At 40.6% G+C, this 25,778-nt stretch overlaps 1 protein-coding gene and 1 long non-coding RNA gene across 6 annotated transcripts in view; both read left to right on the forward strand.

Annotated features, from left to right (window-relative positions):
- SNAP23 (synaptosome associated protein 23) overlaps window positions 1-25,778 on the forward strand; it is a 40,559-nt gene that overhangs the window by 12,477 nt on the left and 2,304 nt on the right. For 2 of the 5 annotated variants that reach the window (XM_012442256.3, XM_064365948.1), the window contains 7 exons: window positions 3,864-3,901; window positions 6,851-6,921; window positions 8,468-8,509; window positions 8,925-8,973; window positions 9,843-9,960; window positions 23,324-23,482; window positions 24,898-25,042. In XM_012442256.3, coding sequence (XP_012297679.1) covers window positions 6,865-6,921; window positions 8,468-8,509; window positions 8,925-8,973; window positions 9,843-9,960; window positions 23,324-23,482; window positions 24,898-25,042 — 570 coding nt within the window. In that variant the 5' untranslated portion in view covers window positions 3,864-3,901; window positions 6,851-6,864. The remainder of the gene's footprint in view (window positions 1-3,863; window positions 3,902-6,850; window positions 6,922-8,467; window positions 8,510-8,924; window positions 8,974-9,842; window positions 9,961-23,323; window positions 23,483-24,897; window positions 25,043-25,778) is intronic. The other 3 variants (XM_012442255.2, XM_012442258.2, XM_012442259.3) reach the window with 3 other exon arrangements.
- Window positions 14,184-17,649, forward strand: LOC135270434 (uncharacterized). Its single transcript, XR_010338610.1, has 2 exons — window positions 14,184-15,531; window positions 17,555-17,649. It is a non-coding gene; the product is annotated as an uncharacterized LOC135270434 (long non-coding RNA).

Consider the following 25,778-nt stretch of genomic DNA (forward strand, 5'->3'; position numbering starts at 1 on the left):
ATATTGGCCAGGCTGGTCTCGAACTACTGGCCTCAAGTGATCTCCCCACCTCTACCTCCCACAGTGCTGGGATTACAGGCCGGAGCCGCTGCACACAGCCTGATGGTGACTTAAAGTACTCTTTATTCATTACTTCGTTACTAGCTCTCCAGTTTTACAAATGAAGCCACATGGATCTTCCAAGGCCTTATTTAAATTCCAGGACCTTTTTTCTGTGTATTTCTTTCCAAGAAGCATATTTACTTTTCCTTTCTTCCTTTCTTCGCTTTCTTTTACTTCCTTTCTGCTTGCCTTTTTTTTTTTTTTTTTGAGGTGGAGTCTTGCTATTGCCCAGGCTGGAGTACAGGTGCGTGACCTTGGCTCACTGTAACCTCCACCTCTTGGCTTCCAGCAACTCTTCTGCCTCAGCCTCCAAAATAGCTGGGATTACATCATCACGCTCAGCTAATTTTTGTATTTTCAGTAGAGACAAGGTTTTACCATATTGGCCAGTCTGGTCTTGAACTCCTGACCTTAGGTGATCCGCCTGCCTTGGCCTCCCAGAGTGCTGGGATTACAGGCGTTAGCCTCTATGACTGGCCTTTTGCTTGCTTGCTTTCTGTTCCCTCTTTCCTTCTCTCCCTCCCTTTCCCTCCCTCCCTCCCTCCTTGCCTTCCTTCCTTCCTATTTCTTTTCTTTCTTTGGGATCTTGCTCTGTTAGGCAGGCTGGAGTGTAGTGGGGATCATGGCTCACTGCAGCCATGAACTCCCAGGTTAAAGTGAACCTCCTAACTTAGCCTTCCAAGTAACCGGGACTACAGGCACTGATCACCACACCTGGCTATTTTTGTTGTTGTTTTTTGTGGAGACAGGGTCTTGCTGTGTAGCCTAGGGTGGCTCAAACTGACCTCAAGCAGTTTTCCTGTCTCAGCCTCCAAAAGTGCTGGGGTTACAGGCGTGAGCCACTATACCTGGCTTCTTCTCATTTTCTAAATTAATGTAGATTATTTTCGGTTTCTAAAATACTAGAAGACAGTTGAAAACCATGATTACTCTGGTCTTTCTATTTCTCCTTCAATTTAATTGTCTTATTTGAGTCTGTAGAAGAGATAAAATTTCATGGTCTTACTATAGAAAGCATCTGAAATTTTGAAACGAGCCATCAGATAGGATTGTTTGGCCTATTTTCCAATATTCAGCAGCTCTCATGTGATTTGTTATTTGTTAAGGGGGCAGTGGATACAGTCAACAGAAAGATCCTCTCTCTCTTTTTTTTTTGAAACAGGGTCTTAGTCTGTCACCCATGCTAGAGGACAGTGGCACCATCTCGGCTCACTGCACCCTCTGCCTCCTGAGTTCAAGTAATTCTTGTGCCTCAGCCTTCTGAGTACCTGGGACTTCAGGCAGGTGCCCCCATGCCCAGCTAATTTTTTGATTATTTTTAGAGGTCTCACTGTGTTGCCCAGACTGGTTTTGTACTCCTGGCCTCAGGCAATCTCCTGCCTTCACCTCCCAAAGTACTGGGATTACAAACATGTGCCACCACTGCCAGCTCCAGAAAGACTCTTTACCAGACCATGAACTATACTTAGTTTGCAAGTAGATTCTGGCTTAATCAGTCTGCTCTTTACTGACTCAGTCACCTTGGGCAAGTTACTTAAACTGAGCCTTAGTTTCTCCATCTGTAAAATAGTATAACAGAGATAATAAGTCAGATAAATAGTAGGCTATTTCATATCTAAGAGGCACTCAGTGAACTTCTCTTTCCTGCCTAGTTTAAAATTAGAAAAGAAAAAGGTCAAATTAGGAGTCTTTTACTAAGCCCAAGTGAACCATAGCATGAGAAATAGAGTGTAAAAGCACTCAGAAAATCTTGCATTTTCCTCTCAAACGCACACAATTAGCATAGTATAAATTCCCAGGAGCACTGGAAAAATGACCCAAGTATTAAATAGATTAGATTAACTCTGAGAAAAGTACATTTAATGGCATCTTTGTGTTAACTGATATTTTCTTTTTCTTTCTTTCTTTCTTCTTTTTTTTTTTTTTGAGATGGAGTTTCACTCTGTAGCCCAGGCTGGAGTGCAGTGGTGCGATCTCGGCTCACTGCAGCCTCTACCTCCTGGGTCCCAGTTCAAACAGTTCTCCTACCTCAGCCTCACAAGTAGCTGGGATTACAGGCACGAGCTACCCTGCCCAGCTAATTTTTGTATTTTTTAGTAAAGATGGGGTTTCACCATGTTAGCCAATCTGATCTTGAACTCCTGACCTCGTGGTCCACCTGCCTCGGCCTCCCAAAGTGCTGGGATTATAGGCGTGAGCCACCGCGCCTGGCCTATGTTTTATTTTTCATCCCACCCCACCAGTTATCTTTTCTCTAATATTCTGGGTAACCTTTTCCTGATTCCATAAAGAATATGTCTGCAGATAATAATAAGTATGAGTAAAACTATGTAGCTAATTCTAGGTTACATTCTCTCTGGCCCTTTGCAAACTTGCAAAGGCCAATAAGAACTTGGGGAGTATTATTCCTTGTCCCTCTCTGTCCTCCCCCTTACAATTCTATTTTGACTCTCTTACTTTCATATACAGTTGATCCTTGAACAACAGGGGCTTGAACTGCTGGGTCCACTTATACGTAAAGTTTTTTTCAGTAAATACAGTCAGCCCTCTATATCAGCAGGTTCTACATCTACAACCAAATGCAGATAGAAAATATATTCAGTAGGGTGCAGTAGCTTGTCCCTATAATTCCAGGACTTTGGGAGGCCGAGGTGGGAGGATTGCTTGAGCCCAAGAGTTTGAGATCAGCCTGGATAACATAGTGAGACCCTGTCTCTAAAAAACAACTTAAAAATTAGCTGGGTGTGGTGCATGCACCTTTAGTCCCAGCTATTCAAGGGGCTAGGGAGGATTGCTTGAGCCTGGCAGGTCAGGACTGCAGTGAACCTGATTGTACCACTGCTCTTCAACCTGGGTGACAGAGTGAGATCTTCCCTCGAAAAAAAAAAGAAAAGAAAAGAAAATATGGTATTCTTGTATGTAAAACTCCCATCTGCAGAGGGCCAACTTTTATATCCACAGGCAGTCCCGAATCCAATCCTCTGAGGGACGACCGCACTGTAATCTTGTGCTCAAAACCCTCAAGAATCCAGAGTAATCTTAGGCAGCTGCATCCTGATGTCAGCATGCCAAATTTGGGAGAACTTTACAGACACCTACTCCTTGTCTTGCGTATTGTCTGGTTAAGGAAGAAAAAAAAAATTAAGCAGAACTTGAAGTTCACTGAAAGGGTGTGTCCTTCAGAATGACCTCATTGCAATGTCAGGAGTGATTTTGCACATTATCCATCTCCCGGTTACATTTGCTTTCTCTTTTCTTTTAAAGAAGGCAGGACAGAGGTCAGTTGTGCATTCAAACGTCGTAACTCTGGAGTTTTGCTTGTTTTACTAGGAAGCTAGCAAAGACTGACTTGTAATTGTCAAGAATCACCTCTAGGAATAAAATTACAGAATTACATAATTTGAGATATTTGGGCTTCCTTACCCTATAATGTCTCCTGACCCACAGGATACTATATCTGAAAACCTCACTAAGGGTGCCTTTTCCAGGCACTAATTGATTAGTGTGTATTATTTTTCATATTTTCTTCTCTTTCGGGCATTGAGGTGTTATACATGATAGGAATAGACAACTTCAAAGCATTACTGACTGGGAAGGGCAGGCTTTGAAGAGGTATCTCAGTTGGGGCTTTAGGAAGTGATGGAGAAGCATGAGGCTACCGGGGCAGAAGTGGGGTATTATAGAAAGGAAAGGTGTGCAAAAATGTGGAGGTGAGAGGGTGCAAAAAATAATCTCCATTTTATTTTTGTAATTGTAAATAGGAAAGAGTGACACAAGAGGAGTAGTAGCATGGACATAGGTATGTATGATAAAGCTAAAGACTCAAACAATTAGCAAATTAATAAAATATATGGTTCCTTTTATGCTTATATCTAATGAATGATATCTTTATATCTTGACTATATCTTAGTGTGAGAACTTTTGCCTGAACCACAGTCTATGGCAAGCAAGATAGAAACTTCAACTTGGAACTTAAAATACTTTTTTTCATGAGCACTAATAGCTTTAATCAAGACTCAAAATCTTAAACCGTAAAATAGTTAGCTATGATAGTAAAATTATAAACAAGGCTGGATGTGGTGGTTCAGGCTGGTCTCGGGGGCTCATGTCTGCAATCTCAGCACTTTGGGAGGCTGAGGTGGATGAATCACCTGAGGTCTGGAGTTTGAGACCAGCCTGGCCAACATGGTAAAACCCCATTTGTAGTAAAAATATAAAAATTAGCAGGGCGTGGTGGTACATGCCTGTAATTCCAGCTCCTCGGGAGGCTGAGGCAGGAGAATTGCTTGAACCTGGGAGGCAGAGGTTACAGCGAGCCAAGATTGTGCCACTGCACTTTAGCCTGGGCAACAGAGCGAGACTCCATTTTGAAAATATAAAAAATAAAAATGATAGAGTAATGATTCAATTAGAAATGACTGAAAAGATTTAATTTTTTTTTTTTATTTGGAGATAAGATCTTGCTCTGTCATCCAGACGGGAGTGCAGTGGCATGATTTTGACTCACTGCAGCCTCAACTTCCTGGACTCAAGTGATCCGCCCACCTCAGCCTCTCCAGTAGCTGGGATTATAGGAGTATGTTACCATGCCCAGCTAATTTTTGTATTTTTGGTAGAGAAGGGGTTTTGCCATGTTGCCCAGGCTTAACTCCAATTCCTGAGCTCAAGCAATCCACTGACTTGAGCCTCCCAAAGTGCTAGGATTCCAGTCATGAGCTACCACGCCTGGCCAGAAGTGACAGAAAAGATTTATATGTGATCGGCCGGGCGCGGTGGCTCACGCCTGTAATCCCAGCACTTTGGGAGGCCAAGGCGGGTGGATCATAAGGTCAAGAGATCGAGACCATCCTGATCAACATGGTGAAACCCCATCTCTACTAAAAATACAAAAAATTAGCTGGGCATGGTGGCGCGTGCCTGTAATCCCAGCTACTCAAGAGGCTGAGGCAGGAGAATTGCCTAAACCCAGGAGGCAGAGGTTGCGGTGAGCCGAGATTGCGCCATTGCACTCCAGCCTGGGTAACAAGAGCGAAACTCCGTCTCAAAAAAAAAAAAAAAAGATTTATATGTGATCATATCATACACTTGCAATGGCAGTTTTTGGTTCGTGGCTCTAGTGATTATTTGCAGGCTTTGTGCTGCTGTTTTTTTGTTTTTTTTTTCTTTTATTGAGACAGAGTCTCACTCTTGTTGCCCAGGCTGGAGTGCAGTGGCGTGATCTTGGATCACTGCAACCTTTGCCTCCCATGTTCAGGCAATTCTCCTGCCTCAGCCTCCTGAGTAGTTGGGATTACAGGTACACAGGCCACCATGCCCATCTAATTTTTGTGTTTTTAGTAGAGACGGGATTTCATCATGTTGTCAGGCTGATCTCAAACTCCTGACCTCATGATCTGCCCGCCTCGGCCTCCCAAATTGCTGGAATTACAGGCATGAGCCACCGCACCTGGCCTGTGCTACTGTTACATGCTGCTTTGTTTCTAAGAGCCACGTAAATACTTTGAGAGTACACCCTGTTTTTCTACTTATTTGTTCTTTCAGCTATTTTTGGAGTACCAACCGTCAGATCCTGTTAGGTGTTAGAGATAAAATCTCTGCCTCCCAAGAATTCAGTCCAGTACATTCTTAGGGAATTAGGTTTCCTGCTTATCAATGAGTATATTCATGGCAAGGTTTCTCACCTCAGCACTTTGACATTTTAGGTCAGATTATTCTTTGCTGGAGGGCTTTCTTGAAGAGTGTTGTAGGATGTTTAGCAGCTTCTCTGCCTCTACCTACTAGATGCCAGCAACCACCCCCACCACCTGGCCCAAGTTGTGACAATGAAGTGTCTCCAGACATTGTGAGATTCCTGGGGGCAAATCTGTAATATGAACCAGAGTTTATCTGTTTCATGGACAGTGAGCTTTGATAAATGAGTTTTGAGAAAATTCATACAAAGCTAGCAAACATAACAAAGAAAAAGCTTAGATACGTCGCACAATGCTTGTTATTACTCCACATGACTTCTCAAAGAGGAATTAGATAACAGTCACGCTGAATAACACCTACAAAATGTTTTATTTTGTAGCTTGGATGTCTATGAGATCTCTTTTTGAGTTACTGTGTATAGGAGAATAATTGTTTGATTTCTCAGGGACTCCACTGAAAGAACAAACAATGTAAGTTATTGGAGGAGAAGAGTCTAATGCAAAATAAAAACCTTAGTCTTTTCTGAGCTGTTTGTACCAGCATTTCCCTTTTCTTGTTGAGAGTGAAAGTATTTTCTCCAATGAGTAGCCTGGACAACTGGCATATTTAGAAATGTTTCCTACGTTCTTCCGGCACATAACTTCAAATTTTGTTACTTTACTAAATTGGACTTTTCTTCACTTACTGCTTTTCCATGTTCAGACAACACATGAAGAACATTGAGCAACCAAAAATTCATTTTAATAGTCTTTTAAAGCTTGTCTTCCTAATACCTTGCTTCTCAAGGTAGAGGGTCCACTTTCCTGTTTTAAAAAGTATTTCCCTAGAAGTTCTAAAACCTGTATTTTGGGTTCAGCCTTGGCACTCTTGTTAAACATTCATTTAGTCTCTCTCAGTCTTAATTTCTTTACTTGTGATAGACTAGTAGATATAGAGATTCTTTTATCCTGTTTTCCTGATATGTTCCTAAATTCCATAAATCTACACTTGTTGCTCACATAAATTTTTATATGTCGTTATTCTTATATATCGACATTTCCATTTCTATGCCTAATAGAGTTTTGATGCATCATGGATAATCTGTCATCAGAAGAAATTCAACTGAGAGCTCACCAGATTACTGATGAGGTAAATGTTTTGCCTAAAATAAGTAAATAATTCTATTTCAGTTTTCATACTGGAGGGCTGAGAGAACCTTCTTAGGGACCATTTTGGCCTCTTCCTAGTCTGTTAATATCAAAGAACATATTCGTAGTGCCATTGCTAGTTTTTCTTTTCTTTTTTTTGAGACGGAGTTTTGCTCTTGTTACCCAGGCTGGAGTGCAATGGCGTGATCGCAGCTCACTGCAACCTCCGCCTCCTGGGTTCAGGCAATTCTCCTGCCTCAGCCTCCTGAGTAGCTGGGATTACAGGCACGCACCACCATGCCCAGCTAATTTTTTGTATTTTTAGTAGAGACGGGGTTTCACCATGTTGACCAGGATGGTCTCGATCTCTTGACCTTATGATCCACCCGCCTCGGCCTCTCAAAGTGCTGGGATTATAGGCGTGAGCCACCGCGCCCGGCTTTATTTTTCTTTTTAACTCACTAGAAAACTAAAGTGAAAACAATTTGTATGATTTATCTTTTTTAGGTAATTATTAATACTACTTAACAGTTATGTGCAACAAAGATACTCTAGTATGTATGTGAGAAATGCTAGACTTCTGTTTAACATTTCCTAATATCTGTAATTTACTTAGATATCTTTTTTTTTTTTTTTTTTTTTTTTTGAGACAGAGTCTCGCTCCGTTGCCGGGAGCCAGGCTCGAATGCAGTGGCAAGACCTCGGCTCACTGCAACTTCTGCCTCCTGGGTTCAAGCCATTCTCCTGCCTCAGCCTCCCAAGTAGCTGGGACTACAGGCACGTGCCACCACGCCCAGCTAATTTTTGTATTTTTTTTTTTTTTTTAGTAGAGATGGGGTTTCACCATGTTGGCCAGGATGGTCTTGATCTCTTGACCTCGTGATCCACCCGCCTCGGTCTCTCAAAGTGCTGGGATTACAGGTGTGAGCCACCGTGCCCGGCAATTTACTTAGATTTCTACCTACGTTAATTTTTTTTTTTTTTTGAGATGCAGTTTTTCTCTTGTTGCCCAGGCTGGAGTGCAATGGTGTGATCTTGGCTTACTGCAAGCTTCGCCTCCCAGGTTCACATGGTTCTCCTGCCTCAGCCTCCCGAGTAGCTGGGATTACAGGCATGCGCTGCCATGCCCGGCTAAGTTTTGTGTTTGTAGTAGAGACGGGGGTTTCACTGTGTTGGTCAGGCTGGTCTCGAACTCCTGACCTCATGATCTGCCTACCTCAGCCTCCCAAAGTGCTGGGATTACAGGTGTGAGCCACTGTACCCATCCATTGCTTTGTTTTAAAGGGAGGGATGGGCTAGCATTTCTTTTTGTTTTTTCCTTTAAAGGAGACAGAGTCTCACTATGTTGCCTGGCTGGTCTTGAGCTCCAGTACTCAAGAAATCCTCCTGCCTTGGCCTGCCAAAGAGCTGGGATTGTAGGTGTGAGTAACTGTGCCCGGCCTGAGCTGGTGATTTTTAAAAATAGAATAGCATCATGAATGAGGCCTGTGATCAGATTTTTTTTCCTACTTGTTTTGGGATGCTAAAAACTCTGTGTTTTTTCCTAGTCTCTGGAAAGTACGAGGAGAATCCTGGGTTTAGCCAGTGAGGTAAGAAAGTGTTAGTCATCAACTTAAGTATAGAAATTTCTAGGAGAAATCCTAAACTTCTGGCTGGAATTAGTGTTAAAGGGTAATGTATCAGTACACTTTATTATTTGAAATCAACAGTTGCTGAAATTGTCAAACCATGCAGTAATAGGCCTTTTCTGTTTTTCCCTTTGACAGTATTGGAATATGACAGAGAAGATGAATTCACTATGAGTTTGTGACTTAACTATTTTGAGGAGCTAATATGTTAAAGTGTGTTAGTTTAAGAATACTAGTTCTGTCTGTAGCTCTAATCCTCTGAGAACTTAGGTTTCTAAATGATCCTGTCTTGCTATTTGTCAGCTGTTGTAGGTTTTGTTTCTGTTGTTTTTGGTTTGTCTTGTTGTACTATCAGCCTTTTCCCCCCTTCTTTTAGTCTCAGGATGTAGGAATCAAGACCATCACTATGCTGGATGAACAAGGGGGTGAGTTAAATTATTAGCAGAAATTCTTAATTTGATTATGATGCCAAAAAGCTCTATCAAATTAGCCACATATAAATTTCAGCCTTTGGGAGGGCCTTCCCTTTGTAAAATAAGAATGCTATGTTTACTTCTTGTCTTCTGATTTGAATTATATCATGTTCACTGTCTATTTGGGATGGCAGGCAACAATGCACAACTGTATATACCAAGTATGTGTTAGGCCAGGATGGCTTTTTGTGTGCATTGGTTATATGTGCCTTAGACATTATGATATTCTTTCTCTCTCTTGAGCTCTCTTTCTCTCTTTTTTCTTTTCTCCTTTCTTCCTTTCTCTCTTTCTTTCTTCTCTTTTTCTGGAGTTTTGCTCCTCTTGCCCAGGCTGGAGTGCAATGGCACGATCTTGGCTAACTGCAGCCTCCACCTCCTGGGTTCAAGCTATTCTCCTGCCTCAGCCTCCCAGGTATCTGGGATTACAGGCACCTGCCATCATCCCGGGCTAATTTTTTGTACTTCTATTAGAGACGGGGTTTCACCATATTGGCCAGGCTGGTCTCGAACTCCTGACCTCAAGTGATCCACCCACCTTGGCCTCCCAAAGTGCTGGGATCACAGGTGTGAGCCACCACACCCAGCCATATACAAGTTTCTTAGAACAAATTTTTCCACAGCAAGAGGCTAGGTGCCTCATGATCAGTACATGAAAGATTGTTTTCATGTTGAATAGCTTCTGATACCTTTTGACACTGACATATTCACTGTGAGGGGTTATTGGTAGATTCAAGGTTGAAGTTTCCTGCTCCATAATAATGGCATTTTCTGGTTGACACTGTGAATAGAACACAAAATGTAACTTCACAACTTATTCTTAGAACAACTAAACCGCATAGAAGAAGGCTTGGACCAAATAAATAAAGACATGAGGGAAGCAGAGAAGACTTTAACAGAACTCAACAAATGCTGTGGCCTTTGTGTCTGCCCATGTAATAGGTGAGTTGATAAATTAAGATGATTTCAAAATAAATAAATGAGAGTCCTCCACTTTCTCCCGCTAGCTAAGGTCAGAAGTGTGTTTGTGCCTAAATGAGGAACTCTCAGATAAATCTAAGATGCCTCTCCTTTAGGAACATCAACTTATTGTGTAAGTAGTGTGTATTCATTGAAAACTGTGACTTACATTTGATGAATCCTGGGATCAAGTTCCAATTTTAATTGGTAGTAATACATGAAAAGGTTGGGAAATATAGGCAAGTGTGTATCTGAATGACGGAGAGCAGGATGGAATTATTTTCTTTTCCTTTCAAAGTAGGAGTATTAACAAAATATATATTTTGTGGTAGGCACATGAGGGATGGCCAAAAAAGTAGAAGAGTTGGAAAAGAATGGCAAAACATAAAAACTATATAAATCTAATGTTAGGCTGGGCGCGGTGGCTCACGCCTGTAATCCTAGCACTTTGGGAGGCCAAGGTGGGTGGAGTAACCTGAGGTCAGGAGTTCAAGGCCCGCCTGGCCATCATGGTGAAACCCCATCTTTAAAAAAATAAATAAATAAAAATTAATTAATTAATTTTTAATTTAATTAATTAATTAAATCTAATGTTAGATTATGTGATGGGCACCAAGGCTAGGTGTACAGAACTGATAAAGATTGGGCTGGAGAGCATCTTATAGAAGAGGTAGGATTTGGTTTGGGCTTTGAGTGATTAGAAGGATTTGATGAACCAGGAGGAACAGTGAGAGCATTTCCTATGGAAGGTTCAAAATAAGGATTAACAAGAAGCTTGACTTAACTGAGTCATGTGATTCATGTAGACGAGAATTGGAAAGTAAGATATAAGTGGGTAGTAGAGGAACTTGAATGCAAAACTAAGGAGTTTATAGATTGAAGTGGAGTATATGATTGCACATCAGGAGGCTAGTTAAAAACCCTTGTAATCTTGGCCTGTGAAGTAAGACTCCACAGTGAGATTGGAGAGGAAGGTATAAACCAAAGAATTTATTTTATTTATTTATTTTTTTGAGACTGAGTTTCGCTCTTGTTACCCAGGCTGGAGTGCAATGGCACGATCTCGGCTCACCGCCACCTCCGCCTCCTGGGTTCAGGCAATTCTCCTGCCTCAGCCTCCTGAGTAGCTGGGATTACAGGCATGCGCCACCATGCCCAGCTAATTTTTTGTATTTTTAGTAGAGACAGGGTTTCACCATGTTGACCAGGATGGTCTCGATCTCTCGACCTTGTGATCCACCCGCCTCAGCCTCCCAAAGTGCTGGGATTACAGGCGTGAGCCACCGTGCCCGGCCAAAGAATTTATTTTAAATCAACTGATATAGGACATGAAACACGAAGAAGGAAGAATCAAAGAAGACTGAACATTTGGAGTCTGTAGTAGACTAGGATATGAGGGGGTCTTCAAACCATTTGTCTATAGTGTATGAAATTATGCTTGATACAAATTCACTCTTTTTGGTGACTCCACTGTGAATAGTTAAATTCTCTACTTATCCTTGGATCAACCAAACTCCATGGTGTTAACGAATACTATATGTATTCAGACCAAGATGAGATTTGGACTAAGGTAGTTAACCATTATCTTTCCTTCTGTTATAAGAAACTCATCTTTGTTTTTAAAAAGTAAGTAACTGGGCCGGGCACGGTGGCTCACACCTGTAATCCTAGCACTTTGGGAGGCCGAGGCAGGTGGATCATGAGGTCAGAAGTTCAAGACCAGCCTGGCCAATATGGTGAAACCCCATCTCTACTAAAAATGCCAAAAAAAAAAAAAATAGCCTGATGTGGTGGCATACACCTGTAGTCCCAGCTATTTGGGAGGTTAAGGCAGAAGAATCACTTGAACCCAGGATGCAGAGATTGCAGTGAGCGGAGATTGCGCTCCTGCACTCTGGCCTGGGTGACACAGTGAGACTCCATCTCAAAAAAAAAAAAAAAAAAGAATGACAGTGTCTGAAGATTGAATAATTATACTCACTGCTGAAAGTTTTGTTTTGTCTTTTTCCGAGCCAGGGTCTCTGTTAGTCAGGCTGGAATGAAGTGGCATGATCATGGCTCACTGCAGTGCCTTTTTCCTGGGCACAAGAGCTCCTCCTGCCTTGGCCTCCCCAAGTGCTGGGATTACAAGCATGAGCCACTGCACCCAGCCAAAGTATTCATTTTCATTTTTAAAGAGCTTCTTAGACATTAGTATTTCATCCGGTTCTCAGCTGTTCTAGTAAACCAAGAGTGGTTATATTTTGATATTTTCAGATACGTGTTTTTATGTAACAGCATTTTTCTGTGCCATTTCTACTAGAGAAAGTAGAGATTAATTGCTTGTCGGTCAGCTTCAGTGTTTGTTTTGGCTATAAGGAGTTAAGATTTGACACTGTACTTCCTAGTCTTATCCATTGGCTTCCTATTCTAACACAGGTTGACCTGTTTACACCATAGTTGACTAACTGAAAGTTTTTATTTTTGTTTGTTTTGAGATAGAATCTTATTCTGTCACCCAGGCTGGAGTGCAGTGGTGTGATCTTGGCTCACTGCAACTGCCACCTCCCCGGTTCAAGCAATTCTCCTGCCTCACCCTCCCAAGTAGCTGGGATTACAAGTGTGTGCCACCATACCCTGCTAATTTTTATATTTTTAGTAGAGACAGGGTTTCACCATGTTGGCCAGGCTGGTCTCAAACTCTTGAACTCAAAAGTGATCCACCCCCTTCTGCCTCCCAAAGTGTTGAGATTACAGGTGTGAGCCACTGTGCCCAGCCAAAAGTTCATATTTTAATAATTATGACTTGTCAATCAGAGTTTAGCAGATTACTTTAAGCAAACAAGTTAAAATATACAGATTATTTGATACAAACTCTTAGCTATGTTTTACAAAAATAATTGTACCTTTCTCTTGTGTTCCACTTAACTTCCTGGAAGAGTACAGAAGAGAGGAAGTAGATGAATTTTCTTTAGAGCAGATGTTAGGAGAACAAGGAGAAAGAAGTCCTTCCTAAAATCTTAGAGCAAGATCGAAGTATTAATTTTATGTCTCTTTGTGTATCCCAGCCAAGCATAGGCAAGCCTTTCTTGAAGACTGGTGGGAAAGAAGGTAGAGTATGGTCCTGAATCAGCATTCTTCAGCCTCTCACCTCAGCAGAACCCATTCTCAGTAGGTAAAGAGAAGGCACTACTTTTTTATAGATGGGGTCTCCCTCTGTCTCCTGGGCTGGAGTGCAATGGTGCCATCATAGCTCACTGTAGCCTCAAACGTCCAGGTTCAAGTGGTCCACCCACTTTAGCCTCCCAAGTTGCTAGGATTGCAGGTGTGTGCCACCATGCCCAGCTAATTTTTAAAATTTTTTGTAGAGATGGGTTCTTGCTTTGTTGCCCAGGCTTGTATCAAATACCTGGCCTCAAGGAATTCTCCCACATCAGTCTCCCAAGGCACTGGGATTACAGACTTGAGCCACTGCGCCCAGCCGGCACTTCTTTTTTTTTTTTTCTAGAACTTCTTGAGAGATGAGATCAAGGGGCTGCTGTAACAAAACAGTTCCCTGAAGAGAAGAAAGTACTATCTCAGTTGAAGATGGCTGATTGTAATTGCTTTTCTTCCACCTATTTCTTCCTTTTTTTTTCCCCACCTATTTCTTTCTTATACCATTGAGACCTTGGCCAGTATAATACCTCTTATCCTTAGCTCTGTCTCCTATCATTCTTGCCAGTGTCTTAATATTCCTAATCTACTAATTTGTGTTTCAGTTAGGCTTATCATATGAATAACCATTCTTAAAGATAGACACGGAATCTTAGTCCTTTGTATGAGGCCTAGTATTAATACTGGCAGTAATAGTAACAACCCAGGTCAGGTCCACAGTTCTTTATTTGCCATTTAGAAATCCTTTTTCTGGCCGGGCGCGGTGGCTCACGCCTGTAATCCCAGCACTTTGGGAGGCCGAGGCGGGTGGATCACGAGGTCAAGAGATCGAGACCATCCTGGTCAACATGGTGAAACCCCGTCTCTACTACTAATACAAAAAATTAGCTGGGCATGGTGGCGCGTGCCTGTAATCCCAGCTACTCAGGAGGCTGAGGCAGGAGAATTGCCTGAACCCAGGAGGCGGAGGTTGCGGTGAGCCGAGATCGCGCCATTGCACTCCAGCCTGGGTAACAAGAGCGAAACTCCGTTTCAAAAAAAAAAAAAAAAAAAAAAAGAAATCCTTTTTCTTTTCTTTTTTTTTTTGAGACAAGTTCTTGCTCTGTTACTTAGGCTGGAGTGCAGTGGCACAGTCATGGCTCACTGCAGCCTCAACTGAGCCTCCAGTGTTAGTCTCCCAAGTAGCTGGGATTATTATGGGCACATGCCACCATGCCCAGCTAATTTTTGTACTTTTTGTATAGACAGCGTTTCCCCATGTTGGCCAGGATGGTCTTGAACCCCTGGGCTCAGGCAGTCCACTGCCTTGGCCTCCACAAGTGCCAGGATTACAGGCATGAGCCATTAAGGCCTGCATGCCATTCAGAAATCTAAAAAACTCTGATAGCTGAAGTTTTGTTTTCTTTTGCAGTAATGGTGCCACAACTCATTAGGGTATAAAATGTAACTGAACTGAAGCTATGTTTAGTCTTTATTACTTGCTGTAAATATTAATTGATTTCACAGCAGAAATATTCTTTTTGATTCAGGGTCTCAATCTGTCACCCAGGTTGGAGTACAGTGGTATAATCGTGGCTCACTGCAGCCTCGACCTCCCAGGTTCAAGTGATCCCCCCACCTCACCCTGTGAGTAGCTGGGACTACAAGTGTGTGTCACCATGCCTGGCTTATTTTTAAAAACTTTTGTTTCCGCCAGGCGTGGTGGCTCACACCTATAATCCTGACACTTTGGGAGGCCAAGGCAGGTGGATCACGAGGTCAGGAGCTTGAGACCAGCCTGACCAACATGGTGAAACACCGTCTCTACTAAAAATACAAAAATTAGCTGGGCATGGTGGCAACCACCTATAATCCCAGCTACCTGTGGGAGGCTGAGGCTGGAGAATTGCTTGAACCTGAGAGGTGGAGGTTGCAATGAGCCGAGATTGCACCACTGCACTCCAGCCTGGGCAACAAAGTGAGACTCCGTCTCAAAAAAATAAAAAACAAAACCTTTTTTTTACATCTAACAAGAGCAACAACATAAAGTTCCATTCTTTTCTTAGAGTCAAATGGGAGGCAATCCTTCCACATTGGCCTCCCAAAGTGCTGGTATTACAGACGTGAGCCACCATGCCCAGCATCACTACAGAGATATTAATGTGTTTAATTATGTGGTACTGCCCAAAACATCTTGCACCCAAGGAATTGGGATAACAGTTGTGGGCCTGTGTGTTAATTTAAGCTACTATTCTGAGCATGTTAATTTAATCCTTAAACAGTAGCCTTAATATAAGATAGATGCTCTTTATTATCATTTTACATCCAGGGAAACAGAGGCACAAAGAGGCTACACTATCAAGTAGAAGAGCTGGGATTCAAAACCAGGCAGAACCCTTGCTTTTAACTATATGCTACTTCATTTGACTCTAGGAAAAGGTTGGACCTTTATGTTGTTGCTCTTTTTAGATATAATGCTAGATAGAAAATGTCTTGAGTAGATTTGTTTTTTAAGGTTTGTTTTTTATTTTTTCTTTCTTCCTTTTTTTTTTGAGACAGGATTTTGCTCTGTTGCCCAGACTGGAGTGCAGTGGCATGAACACAGCTCACGGCAGCCTCAATCTCATGGGCTCAAGCACTCCTCTTACCTCAGTTCCCAGCCTCTGAGTAGTAGAGACTACAGGCATGTACCACCACCACACCTGGCTAATATTGCCTACGCTGGTCTCTAACTCCTGGGTTAAGCATTCCTCCCCACTCAGCCTTCCAGAGTGCTGGGATTAGAGGTGTGAGCTAGCATGCCTGGCCAGCAAATCCTTTTTTACTTTTTTGAGACAGGATCTCGCTTCACCCAGGCTGGAATGCAGTGACACAAACCTGGATCACTGCAGCCTCAACCTTCCAGGCCCAAGCCATCCTCCCACCTCAATCTCCTGAGTAGCTGGGACTACAGGCATGCATCACCATGCCCAGCTAATTTTTGTATTTTTTGTATAGACAGAGTTTTGCCTTGTTGTCCAGACTGGCACATCTTTTTTTTAATAAGACATTGAAATAGCTTTACTTAAAAAAAAAACAAAAATACCCTTCTATATTAGAAGGGTATTTTAACTGTAGCTAATTCTTTCTAAAGGACTAGTAGAATTTAATAACAGAGTACCAGGATTAAACTTTAAGATTGTGAATAAATGCCATTCTATTGGTTTGCACAATTTCAATTCTAAAAGCATAATAACACAAATCCTTTTTTAAAATCACATATCTTGGACAGTAGTTGATAAATTGTTATTCTAATTAACAAGAATTTAGAAAGAGACAAATTTTAAATAGGAAGTCTCAGAATAGTAAACTGCTTGATGTCCCTGTTTAAACATTCTTAGCTAAGGTATTCTTCTGTCTTAACTTTCTTGTTTTATAAAGTCTAACAATAGCACATAGTTTGAAGACAAATTGGCATTTCTGGACCACTAACTAGAGAAATTCCAAATTGTCACTACAGGCTTTCTGCTGTTCCGATCTTAAGTCATATTGAGGTGTAAAAATTCAGCTCCGAATAATTAAATACTGAATTACGTTTTATTCAATAGTTTAGTGCTTCCTCCATCCTGGTCACTGGAGATACAAATATGAGTAAGGCATACCTCTGGCCCTGCCTGTTTTATTTATCATGACTGTATTTTTTATACCTCACATGGTATTGGATACACAGTAGTTACTTAATAAATACTTGTTGATTTGAGTGTCCTTGAGAAACTTGTTGGCTGATGGGAGAGTTTGATGTGTAAAAAGATTTTTTGAACTTACAGTGAAAATAAAATACATACTAGAAGCAATTAAAGAGAAATCTTGGCTGGGAGCGGTGGCTCACGCTTGTAATCCCAGCACTTTGGGAGGCTGAGGCAGGTGGATCATGGGGTCAGGAGATTGAGACCATCCTGGCCAACATGATGAAATCCCGTCTGTACTAAAATACAAAAAATTAGCTGGGCGTGGTAGCAGGCACCTATAGTCCCAGCTACTCAGGAGGCTGAGGCAGGAGAATTGCTTGAACCCAGGAGGCGGAGGTTGCAGTGAGTCAATATTGTGCCACTGCCCTCCAGCTTAGTGACAGAGTGAGACTCCCATCTCAAAAAAAGAGAAATCTTATAAGAGGAAGGCATTTCATAGCAGTTCTGTTGGTTTTTGCCTTCTCTCATATTTTCATAATTTTAGAAAAGAATGTCATCATCCAAAATTCTGAGGAAAAATGAAATGTGCTCTTGTTTAAATAGTTTTCTTATTTTTCTTTTTATCTAGTTACTCAGATGTTGGTTGTTTCTATGAAACCAGGCAGGAAGTTGAATGCATTATGTTTTTAAAACTTTAAACTTGCTTCTGTTCTGTTTGACTGGCATTTACTATTTTCTGCGTTTCATTCTCTCACCTAATCTCTTCCTTTCTAATCTGCTTACTAAAAATGAAGATTTAACATCAGAAGCCGGGCTCAGTAACTGATCAAAGGGAACTTTAAGATGCAGTCTTGTGGCGCAGTTTGGGCTGCTAACCTGCTATCTAAAGGTGATGCTTCAATGGCTTTTCTGTGCATGTGCATGGATTTTGTGAATGGTGGAAACTGTCTCAAAACCTGTGTGGTGGTGTGTAGTGTAAAGTGAATTTGTTTTTGATGGGTGCTGTCTGACAAAAGATGGATTTGACAAAAGGATCTTAATTTATAATACTGTCCTTTGACAAATGGCTCTAGTAACTAAGTTTTTGCTAAATAACATTTAAGATTACCAAAATAACAATACTCCTGGAGTTTCTTAAGAAATTTAAAATAGGTTGATCTTTGAGACAGCTGCTGCAGTCTAGTTCTGATAAAAGATAAGGAAAGTCATGCTAAATGCATCTCTGTCTTCATAGGACTTTGATTTTAGCATCCTGTCTTCCATTAAGTTTCCCTACTTCATTCTGGTTCTTGAGTTAAGATTTCCTCTATTAAAGTGTTGCTTCTAATGATTTGGATTACCCATGATTTAGGCCACTACCATTCAAGGAATCAGTTGCCAGTCTAGTCATCTCAAATCCTATTTGGAACAAGGTGGAATGTAAAGTTTTAAATGCTACCATATCTGGTATCTTCTTTCCTTAAATAAGGGTTTCCCCTCTATGTATGTAATAAACTATTCCATAATTCCTGTTACATCATATATTAACTTGCTGTGGTTTCATGTTGAAATAATACAGAGCTAACTAATTTAAATTTTTCATGGGAGATAAGTTTTATCAGCTTACTGTTTATTATTGTGTCTGACTCTTTCTTCATTTTAGATCTTTATGAGAATTATGAAGACCATGATTAAATGTTAAAAAATTAAGTATTTGATTTCTACCCTGTTTCCTGCCCTCCTTTTTTCTTCTTTCCTTAGTTTGACCATCCAAAGCACATACACACTCATATTCACTCTTTATTATAGTTGATATTTACTTGGTCCCTTTTCCCCTTGATGTGAAATAGTCACAGCTAATATTTCATTTTATTTTTGCTATTTTTATTCAGTTAAAACTAATATTGATGACAAGCAAAACTAAAAAAATTACTGTTTTTGTGCTCATATCTTGATATTTACAGTTTTATGCTTAATAGCAGCTTCTTGAATTGACTAAGAGATATTTCACATTATTACTTAAAACTTCCTTTTTTTTTTTCCTTTTTTCTTTTTTGAGACAGAGTCTTGCTTTGTCCCCCAGGCTGGAGTGCAGTGGCTCAGTCTCAGCTCACTGCAACCTCCGCCTCCCAGGTTCAAGTGATTCTCCTGCCTCAGCCTCCCCAGTAGCTGGGATTACAAGCATGTGCCACCATACCCGGCTAATTTTTTTGTATTTTTAGTACAGAAGGTATTTCATCAATGTTGGCCAGGCTGGTCTTCAACTCCTGACGTCAAGTAATTCACCCACCTCAGCCTCCCAAAATGCTGGGATTACAGGCAAGTGTAAGTCACCACACCTGAAAACTTGCCATTTTTGAATGAAACATTTAAGTGGAAAAAAAAGACTCCAGATTTTTTTTTTTTTTTTTTTTTTGAGACGGAGTTTCGCTCTTGTTACCCAGGCTGGAGTGCAATGGCGCGATCTCAGCTCACCGCAATCTCCGCCTCCTGGGTTCAAGCAATTCTTCTACCTCGGCTTCCCGAGTAGCTGGGACTACAGGCTGCGCCACCATGCCCAGCTAATTTTTGTATTTTTAGTAGAGACGGGGTTTCACCATGTTGACCAGGATGGTCTCGATCTCTTGACCTTGTAATCCACCCGCCTCGGCCTCCCAAAGTGCTGGGATTACAGGCGTGAGCCACCGCGCCCGGCAAGGTTCCAGTTAAAGACTATTAGACTACTCAAAACTAACAGTGAGTTGTAAATCTTTCTAGATGGAGTCCTCAACCTCATTAAAATTTATCACAAATTTGCTTAGGCATTTTATCATGAAGACTAATTTCTTCCCAGAGGGGCTGTCTGTACATTTGATTTTCAAGAGTCCTGTCACAGATTAGAACTTTCTTACTGTAGACTAAAACAACCTGGTCCTAGTGATCTTTTATGTCACCATATTCCAACTACATTCAACTGCCTGTAGATCTCAAAGCTAAAAAATGGCAATGGACCAAAAAGTAAACATGACAGTTGGTAATCCATGCACTTACAGGCATGAACTGTTGACTAAGGGTCAGGCTGAGGTTGAAGCAAATGAATAAAAATATTTATCCAGTGATTTACAAAGCAGTTTTATGTCTGTTATCAGTAGAACATTTTCACAGCCCTGCTAAATATTAAGTATTGCTATTATCCAAGTTTTACGTAGAAGGAAAGTGTTACTCAGAATTGAAGTTTGCTTAAGATTCTGTAGCTTCTGAACGACAGGTCTAGGATTGGGATTTAAGTTATTTTACTCTGTTCCTTTTTTTTTTAATCCTGACATGTCCCTTTGTTTCCTCCAGATTAATTCTTTAGTGTTCCAATATACAGACTACTAGAGTCTCTAGATAGACTATGAGAGTAATCTAAAGTATTCCTCCTGGATTGCTGACTGTCCCACTGACCTTATATACAACAACAACAAATAATTCCCAGGTTCTACCCAATATGTATTGGAGTAGAATCTTCAGAGTGTAACCTATGTATCTATGTGTTCTACAGCAGGGGCCCTCAATCCCCTGGCCACAGACCACTAATGGTCCAGGGCCTGTTAACAGGAACCGGTCCTCACAGCAGGAGGGGAGCTTTACTGCCTGAGCTCCTCGTCCTCTCAGATCAGCAGTGGCATTACATTTTCACAGGAGCAAGAACCCTACTGTCAGCTGTACACGTGAGTGATGTAGTTGTGTGCTCCTTATGATAATCCAACTAATGCCTGATGATCTGAGGTAGATCAGTTTCATCCAAAAAGCATTCCCCCCATCCCCGTTCGTGGAAAAACAGTCTTCCATGAAACTGGTCCCCAGTGCCGAAAAGATTGGGAACCACTGAGGTCACTCTGATACTCAGTCAAGTTTGGAAGGTATTACCTTTAAAGCATCTAAGACCCTTTGGAAGAAAAGTAGATTCATTTAAAAACATTACAATATTTGTGAACACTTTTTACTTTATAAACTTAGGTAGGCAGCTACATGACAATGCCTTAAAAACAAGTTCCAACTTCGTGGAGGAAACTCCAGGGTGATGGCAAGTGACAGGGTCTTGAGCAACAAAAAGGCATTACCTAGAGTAGATATGCTGAATGAGACACACTGAACTAACACACCACCTCTTCATAAACAAGCAGAACATACCGTAACTGCAAGAAAAAAGTAGTTTTTTCCCATCTCATTTGAAGGTAAACAAGCCGACACAATGCAAACCTATAAAAAAATTCAAAGTCAGCTTTTTTTGTCTTTTCCCCTTGATACTGAAAGAACATCTTCAAAGATATAGTCATTTTAAAGATAGCAGAGTTTGATAACGAATCTGATTCATTTATAGATTATGCTTCTATTAAAAATCATTCACATGATCATTTTAAAACAGTTGATTTGCATCTTATACTCTTATATTTAATTGTGGAAAGAAGAATTCTCATAAGTTTAAAGAATTTCAAATATTGCCTCTTAATGTTGGAAAGGTGGTTGGAACATATATATATCCCTTAATAGACCACAACTCACAGGCCATATCCCAGTCTACTCCTCTTTTCGTACTGTCAGAAACATAATATCTCATTAGTTACTTTGTAATTTTAACCCTCTCTCTTCCACCTGTTCCACAATCCGAAATTCTAATAAAAGCCTCACTTCTATTACTTCTGTTAATATTTGTGGTTATTAACTTTCTTGTAAACTAATACATTGCTTTTGTTTTATTTACTAGCTCTTACTCTGCTCTATGATTTTGCTTGGGACCTTTCTTATTATAAATAAAGAATACACATGAATATTTATTTTTAAAATATATATCCTACCTTGTTCCAGGAAAAATTTAACATGGCTTCTTAATAAATAAATGGGTTAATTAATAAAATAGGATAAATAGAAATATAATTATGAGAACTTAAGTGGTACCATGAAACACACTTTGAGAACTAGCTCTTCAGTGTTCATAAATTTACCTTTGCAGTGCATCTCACAAAAAAAAGTAGTATCCTTTCTGTAATATTATGGTTAAGGTCTAAGATTCAATTCTAGGTTTGCCAGAAATGAATCCTCACATGCCTGTTAAGGAAGAAGTCACTTTTTTCATAAAATTTCTTCCCTACCTTTTTAATTTTTGCAATTTTAAAACTTTCTCATTAATGTAAAATATAGAATAAATCAGAGACCAGTATTTAAGCAATGTACTATTTTGTTTTTGTTTCTAGAAAAGTGAAAACTAAAATTGAGTGAAAGACTGACTTTAGCCAAATAATCAAGAAAAGTTTTGTGTCACTTTTCTATAATGGCTTTTTTTTTTTTTTGCTATAATAGCCACTTTTTCGTTTTCTTTTTGTTGAGATGAAGTCTTGCTCTCTTGCCAAGGCTGGAGTGCAGTGGCGCAATCGTGGCTTACTACAACCTCCGCCTCCCAGGTTCAAGTGATTTTCCTACCTCAGCCTCCCGAGTAGCTGTGATTACAGGCACATGCCACCACACCCAGCTAATTTTTCTGTTTAGTAGAGACGGGTTTTGCCATTTTGGCTAGGCTGGTCTCGAACTTCCAGCCTCAAGTGATCTGCCTACATGGGCTTCCCAAAGTGCTAGGGTTACAGGCATGAGCCACTGCACCCAGCCTGTAATAGCCATTTAAAAGCTACTTTCCCAGGCTTTTTTTTCTTGCCATTTGAATCTGTTTGAGTAGTAAATTCCATGGTAAAGTTCTGGCTCTGACTGAGTTTTGGCTATGTCAGCTATACCTAAAGCATATGCTTTTATTTTTAAGAGGCCTAGACTTAACGATTTTTTTTTTTTTTTTTTTTTTTTTTTGAGATGGAGTCCTGCCTTGTCACCCAGTCTAGATAGAGTGCAGTGGCACGATCTGAACTCACTGCAACCTCCACCTCCCGGGTTCAAGCAATTCTCCTGCCTCGGCCTCCCAAGCAGCTGGGACTACAGGTGCACACTGCCATACCTGACTAATTTTTTACAGGTGTGCACCACTATGTCTGGCTAATTTTTGTATTTTTAGTAGAGACAGGGTTTCACCATGTTGGTCAGGCTGACCCACCTCAGCCTCCTAAAGTGCTGGGATTACAGGTGTGAGCCACCGTGCCGGGTGCCTTCTTATTCTGTTGTCCCTTGTCAACCTTTGAGATGCCTTCAAGGAACCTCTTAAGATATCCCAGAATACCTTTTCTATGGGACCTTTTTAAAAGTAGTGTGTTTTAACCTCTTTTCTAGATAGATAGTGCTTCATACACTAGAAAGAGAAAAGCATAAAGATAGTGCCAGAGACTAAGGGAACCGAAAAATCAAATAGTTACCTTTTCCTACTTGCTAACAGCCTAGTGAAGATTTGGTAGAAGTAGTATTTAGACCTTTGTAAAATGTTTTAGTGTCAATGGGTTTACATAATTCATCTATTTCCTATCCCATATTGCTATGGAACATAGTATATAGATCATCTAGATTCAGCTGTATGCAGCTTTTCCATTAAAGTTACTAGTGTCATCCTCAAGGTAACAGACACTAATAATTAGAACTCTCCCTCTTTGGTTTTTTGGTATCTCTCTATACTCTTGACTCTTATATAGAACAAAGAACTTTGAGTCTGGCAAGGCTTATAAGACAACATGGGGAGATTGCGGAGAAAACTCACCTAGCAATGTAATATCTAAACAGCCAAGCCGGGTGACAAATGGTCAACCTCAGCAACCAACAACAGGAGCAGCCAGTGGTGGATACATTAAACGGTATGCCAACTCCTCCCAATATTCCTGTACCTTTCTTAATGAATGGTTCACTTAGGAGATGAGTTTACCAGTACATGACCCCTAACTAATAAGAAATAGAAATTGTATTTATTCCATTTTTATAAAATGCACTTAAAAATCTGCCTACTTTAGCAGGGCGTGGTGGCTCACACCTGTAATCCCAGCCCTTTGGGAGGCTGAGGTGGGTGGATCAGCTGAGGTCAGGACTTCAAGACCATTCTGGCCAACATGGTGAAACCCCGTCTCTATAAAAAAAAAATAAAAATAATAAAAAATCTGCCTACTGACGAAATGTGTTTTTTTGTGTTTTGCTTTTTGTTTGTTGTTTTGTTTTGAGACAGAGTCTTGCTGTGTTGCTCAGGGTGGAGTGCAGTGGCGCAATCTCAGCTCACTGCAACCTTCACCTCCCAGGTTCAAGCGATTCTCCTGCCTCAGCCTCACTAGTAGCTGGGACTACAGGTGGGCGCCACCACACCAAGCTAATTTTTGTATTTTTAGTAAAGATGGGGTTTCACCATTTGACCCTGCTGGTCTTGGACTCCTGACCTAGGGTGATCTGCCTACCTCGGCCTCCCGAAGTGCTGGAATGATGAGCATGAGCCACCACGCCCGTCCAGACAAAATATTAACTGTTGTGGTTGCCCTTGGGTGGCAGGATTAACTTTTCTACATACTTTTCAGTACTTTTCAAATTATTGAAGTAGGCATATTTTACTTCTGTATATAGAAAAAAATATGTTTTAAAATATGTCATCTAGAGCAAGGGTCAGCTAGATTCCTATAAGAATATCTGTAACGAGCCAGAGAATCAATATTTCAGACTTTTCAGGCCATACGGTCTCTTGCAATTACTCAACTCTGTTGTAGGGCGAAAGCAGGCATAAACGGTATATAAACAAATGAGCATAGCTGTGTTTGAATAAAACTTTATTTACAAAATCAGATGGTGGCCATATTTTGTCCTTGGGCCACGGTTTTCCAACCTCTGTTTTAGAGCAGTGGTTCTTTAGAACCACCTTGAGGGTCTTATTAAACCATAGGTTTCTGGGATGCATTTACAGTTTCTGATTTATTAGGTCTGTAGTAGAGTATGAGAATTAGCATGTTCCCATGTCTAACAGCTTCCCAGGTGATGCTGGGAGTTACACTTTGAGAAACACTATTTTAGAGTTGTTTCTTAATCTTTTCTTACATGGCTTTAAGACACTGTGTTCTCCTTGATGAGTCTTTCCGTTTTTATTATAGAATGTTTTCCAAGAATAGTAACCTATATTCCTTTGGATCTTAAACTTGCTGAGAGTCATTTTGGTTACTTATTTTTGTGAAAATTAAATCCAGACTTACTCCATTTAAATTAAACAAAATCTATGGAATTAACTATCTTTTTGTGATAGCATAACTAATGATGCCAGAGAAGATGAAATGGAAGAGAACCTGACTCAAGTGGGCAGTATCCTGGGAAATCTAAAAGACATGGCCCTGAACATAGGCAATGAGATTGATGCTCAAAATCCACGAATAAAACGAATCACAGACAAGGTAAAAAGCTTTTTATTGCTACAAGAAAATGAGACATCCAGTTCAGTGTTTTAGTAATAGACATCTGTGCTAGATAATGTGGGGGACACAGTAGGATAAGCTCCTATCCTCACAGGTCTTAGTTCTGATGAGGTGGTGGTTCTAACGCATAAAACAAGAACCAAGTCCTCCCTCTCATGGCAGTTGGTGCATTTTGAAACTACAGTTTTGGACTGTAGTAGTTTTCTTAAACCTTCAGACATGAAGCTTAGTATCTACTTTAGCCTTTGAGTGTGCTTTTTTCTCTCCCAAATGAATAAGTTTTATTTTTTAATTAATTTTTTAATTGAGAATGGGTTCTTGCTCTGTCGCCTAGGCTGTAGTGCAGTGGTAGAATCACAGCTCACTGCAGCCTACCTCCCAGGCCAAAGCAATCCTCCCACATCAGCCTATTTTAACTAAAAATAAAATTCCTGAATCCTCATTTTATGAAAGAGTCCATAGATGAAAATCAGTTCTGCAGAATAGTTCTTATGGAGTGGACACACAAAATAGACTCATCTGAGTGAAGGAAAGTTGTGATTCTTTTATTTTCGTATTAACTTTACCTGATAAAGATACTGAAAGTGAAATTGTTTACAGTGTTTTGATGTGTCACATCTAAAAGTCATACCTTGGCCAGCCGTGGTGGCTCATACCTATAATCTCAACACTTTGAGAAGCTGAGGCAGGAGGATTGCTTGAGCTTAGGAGTTTG

The sequence above is a fragment of the Aotus nancymaae genome, unplaced genomic scaffold (assembly GCF_030222135.1).
Source record: "Aotus nancymaae isolate 86718 unplaced genomic scaffold, 86718_ANA_hifiasm-v0.15.2.pri h1tg000062l, whole genome shotgun sequence".
Taxonomy (NCBI): domain Eukaryota; kingdom Metazoa; phylum Chordata; class Mammalia; order Primates; family Aotidae; genus Aotus; species Aotus nancymaae.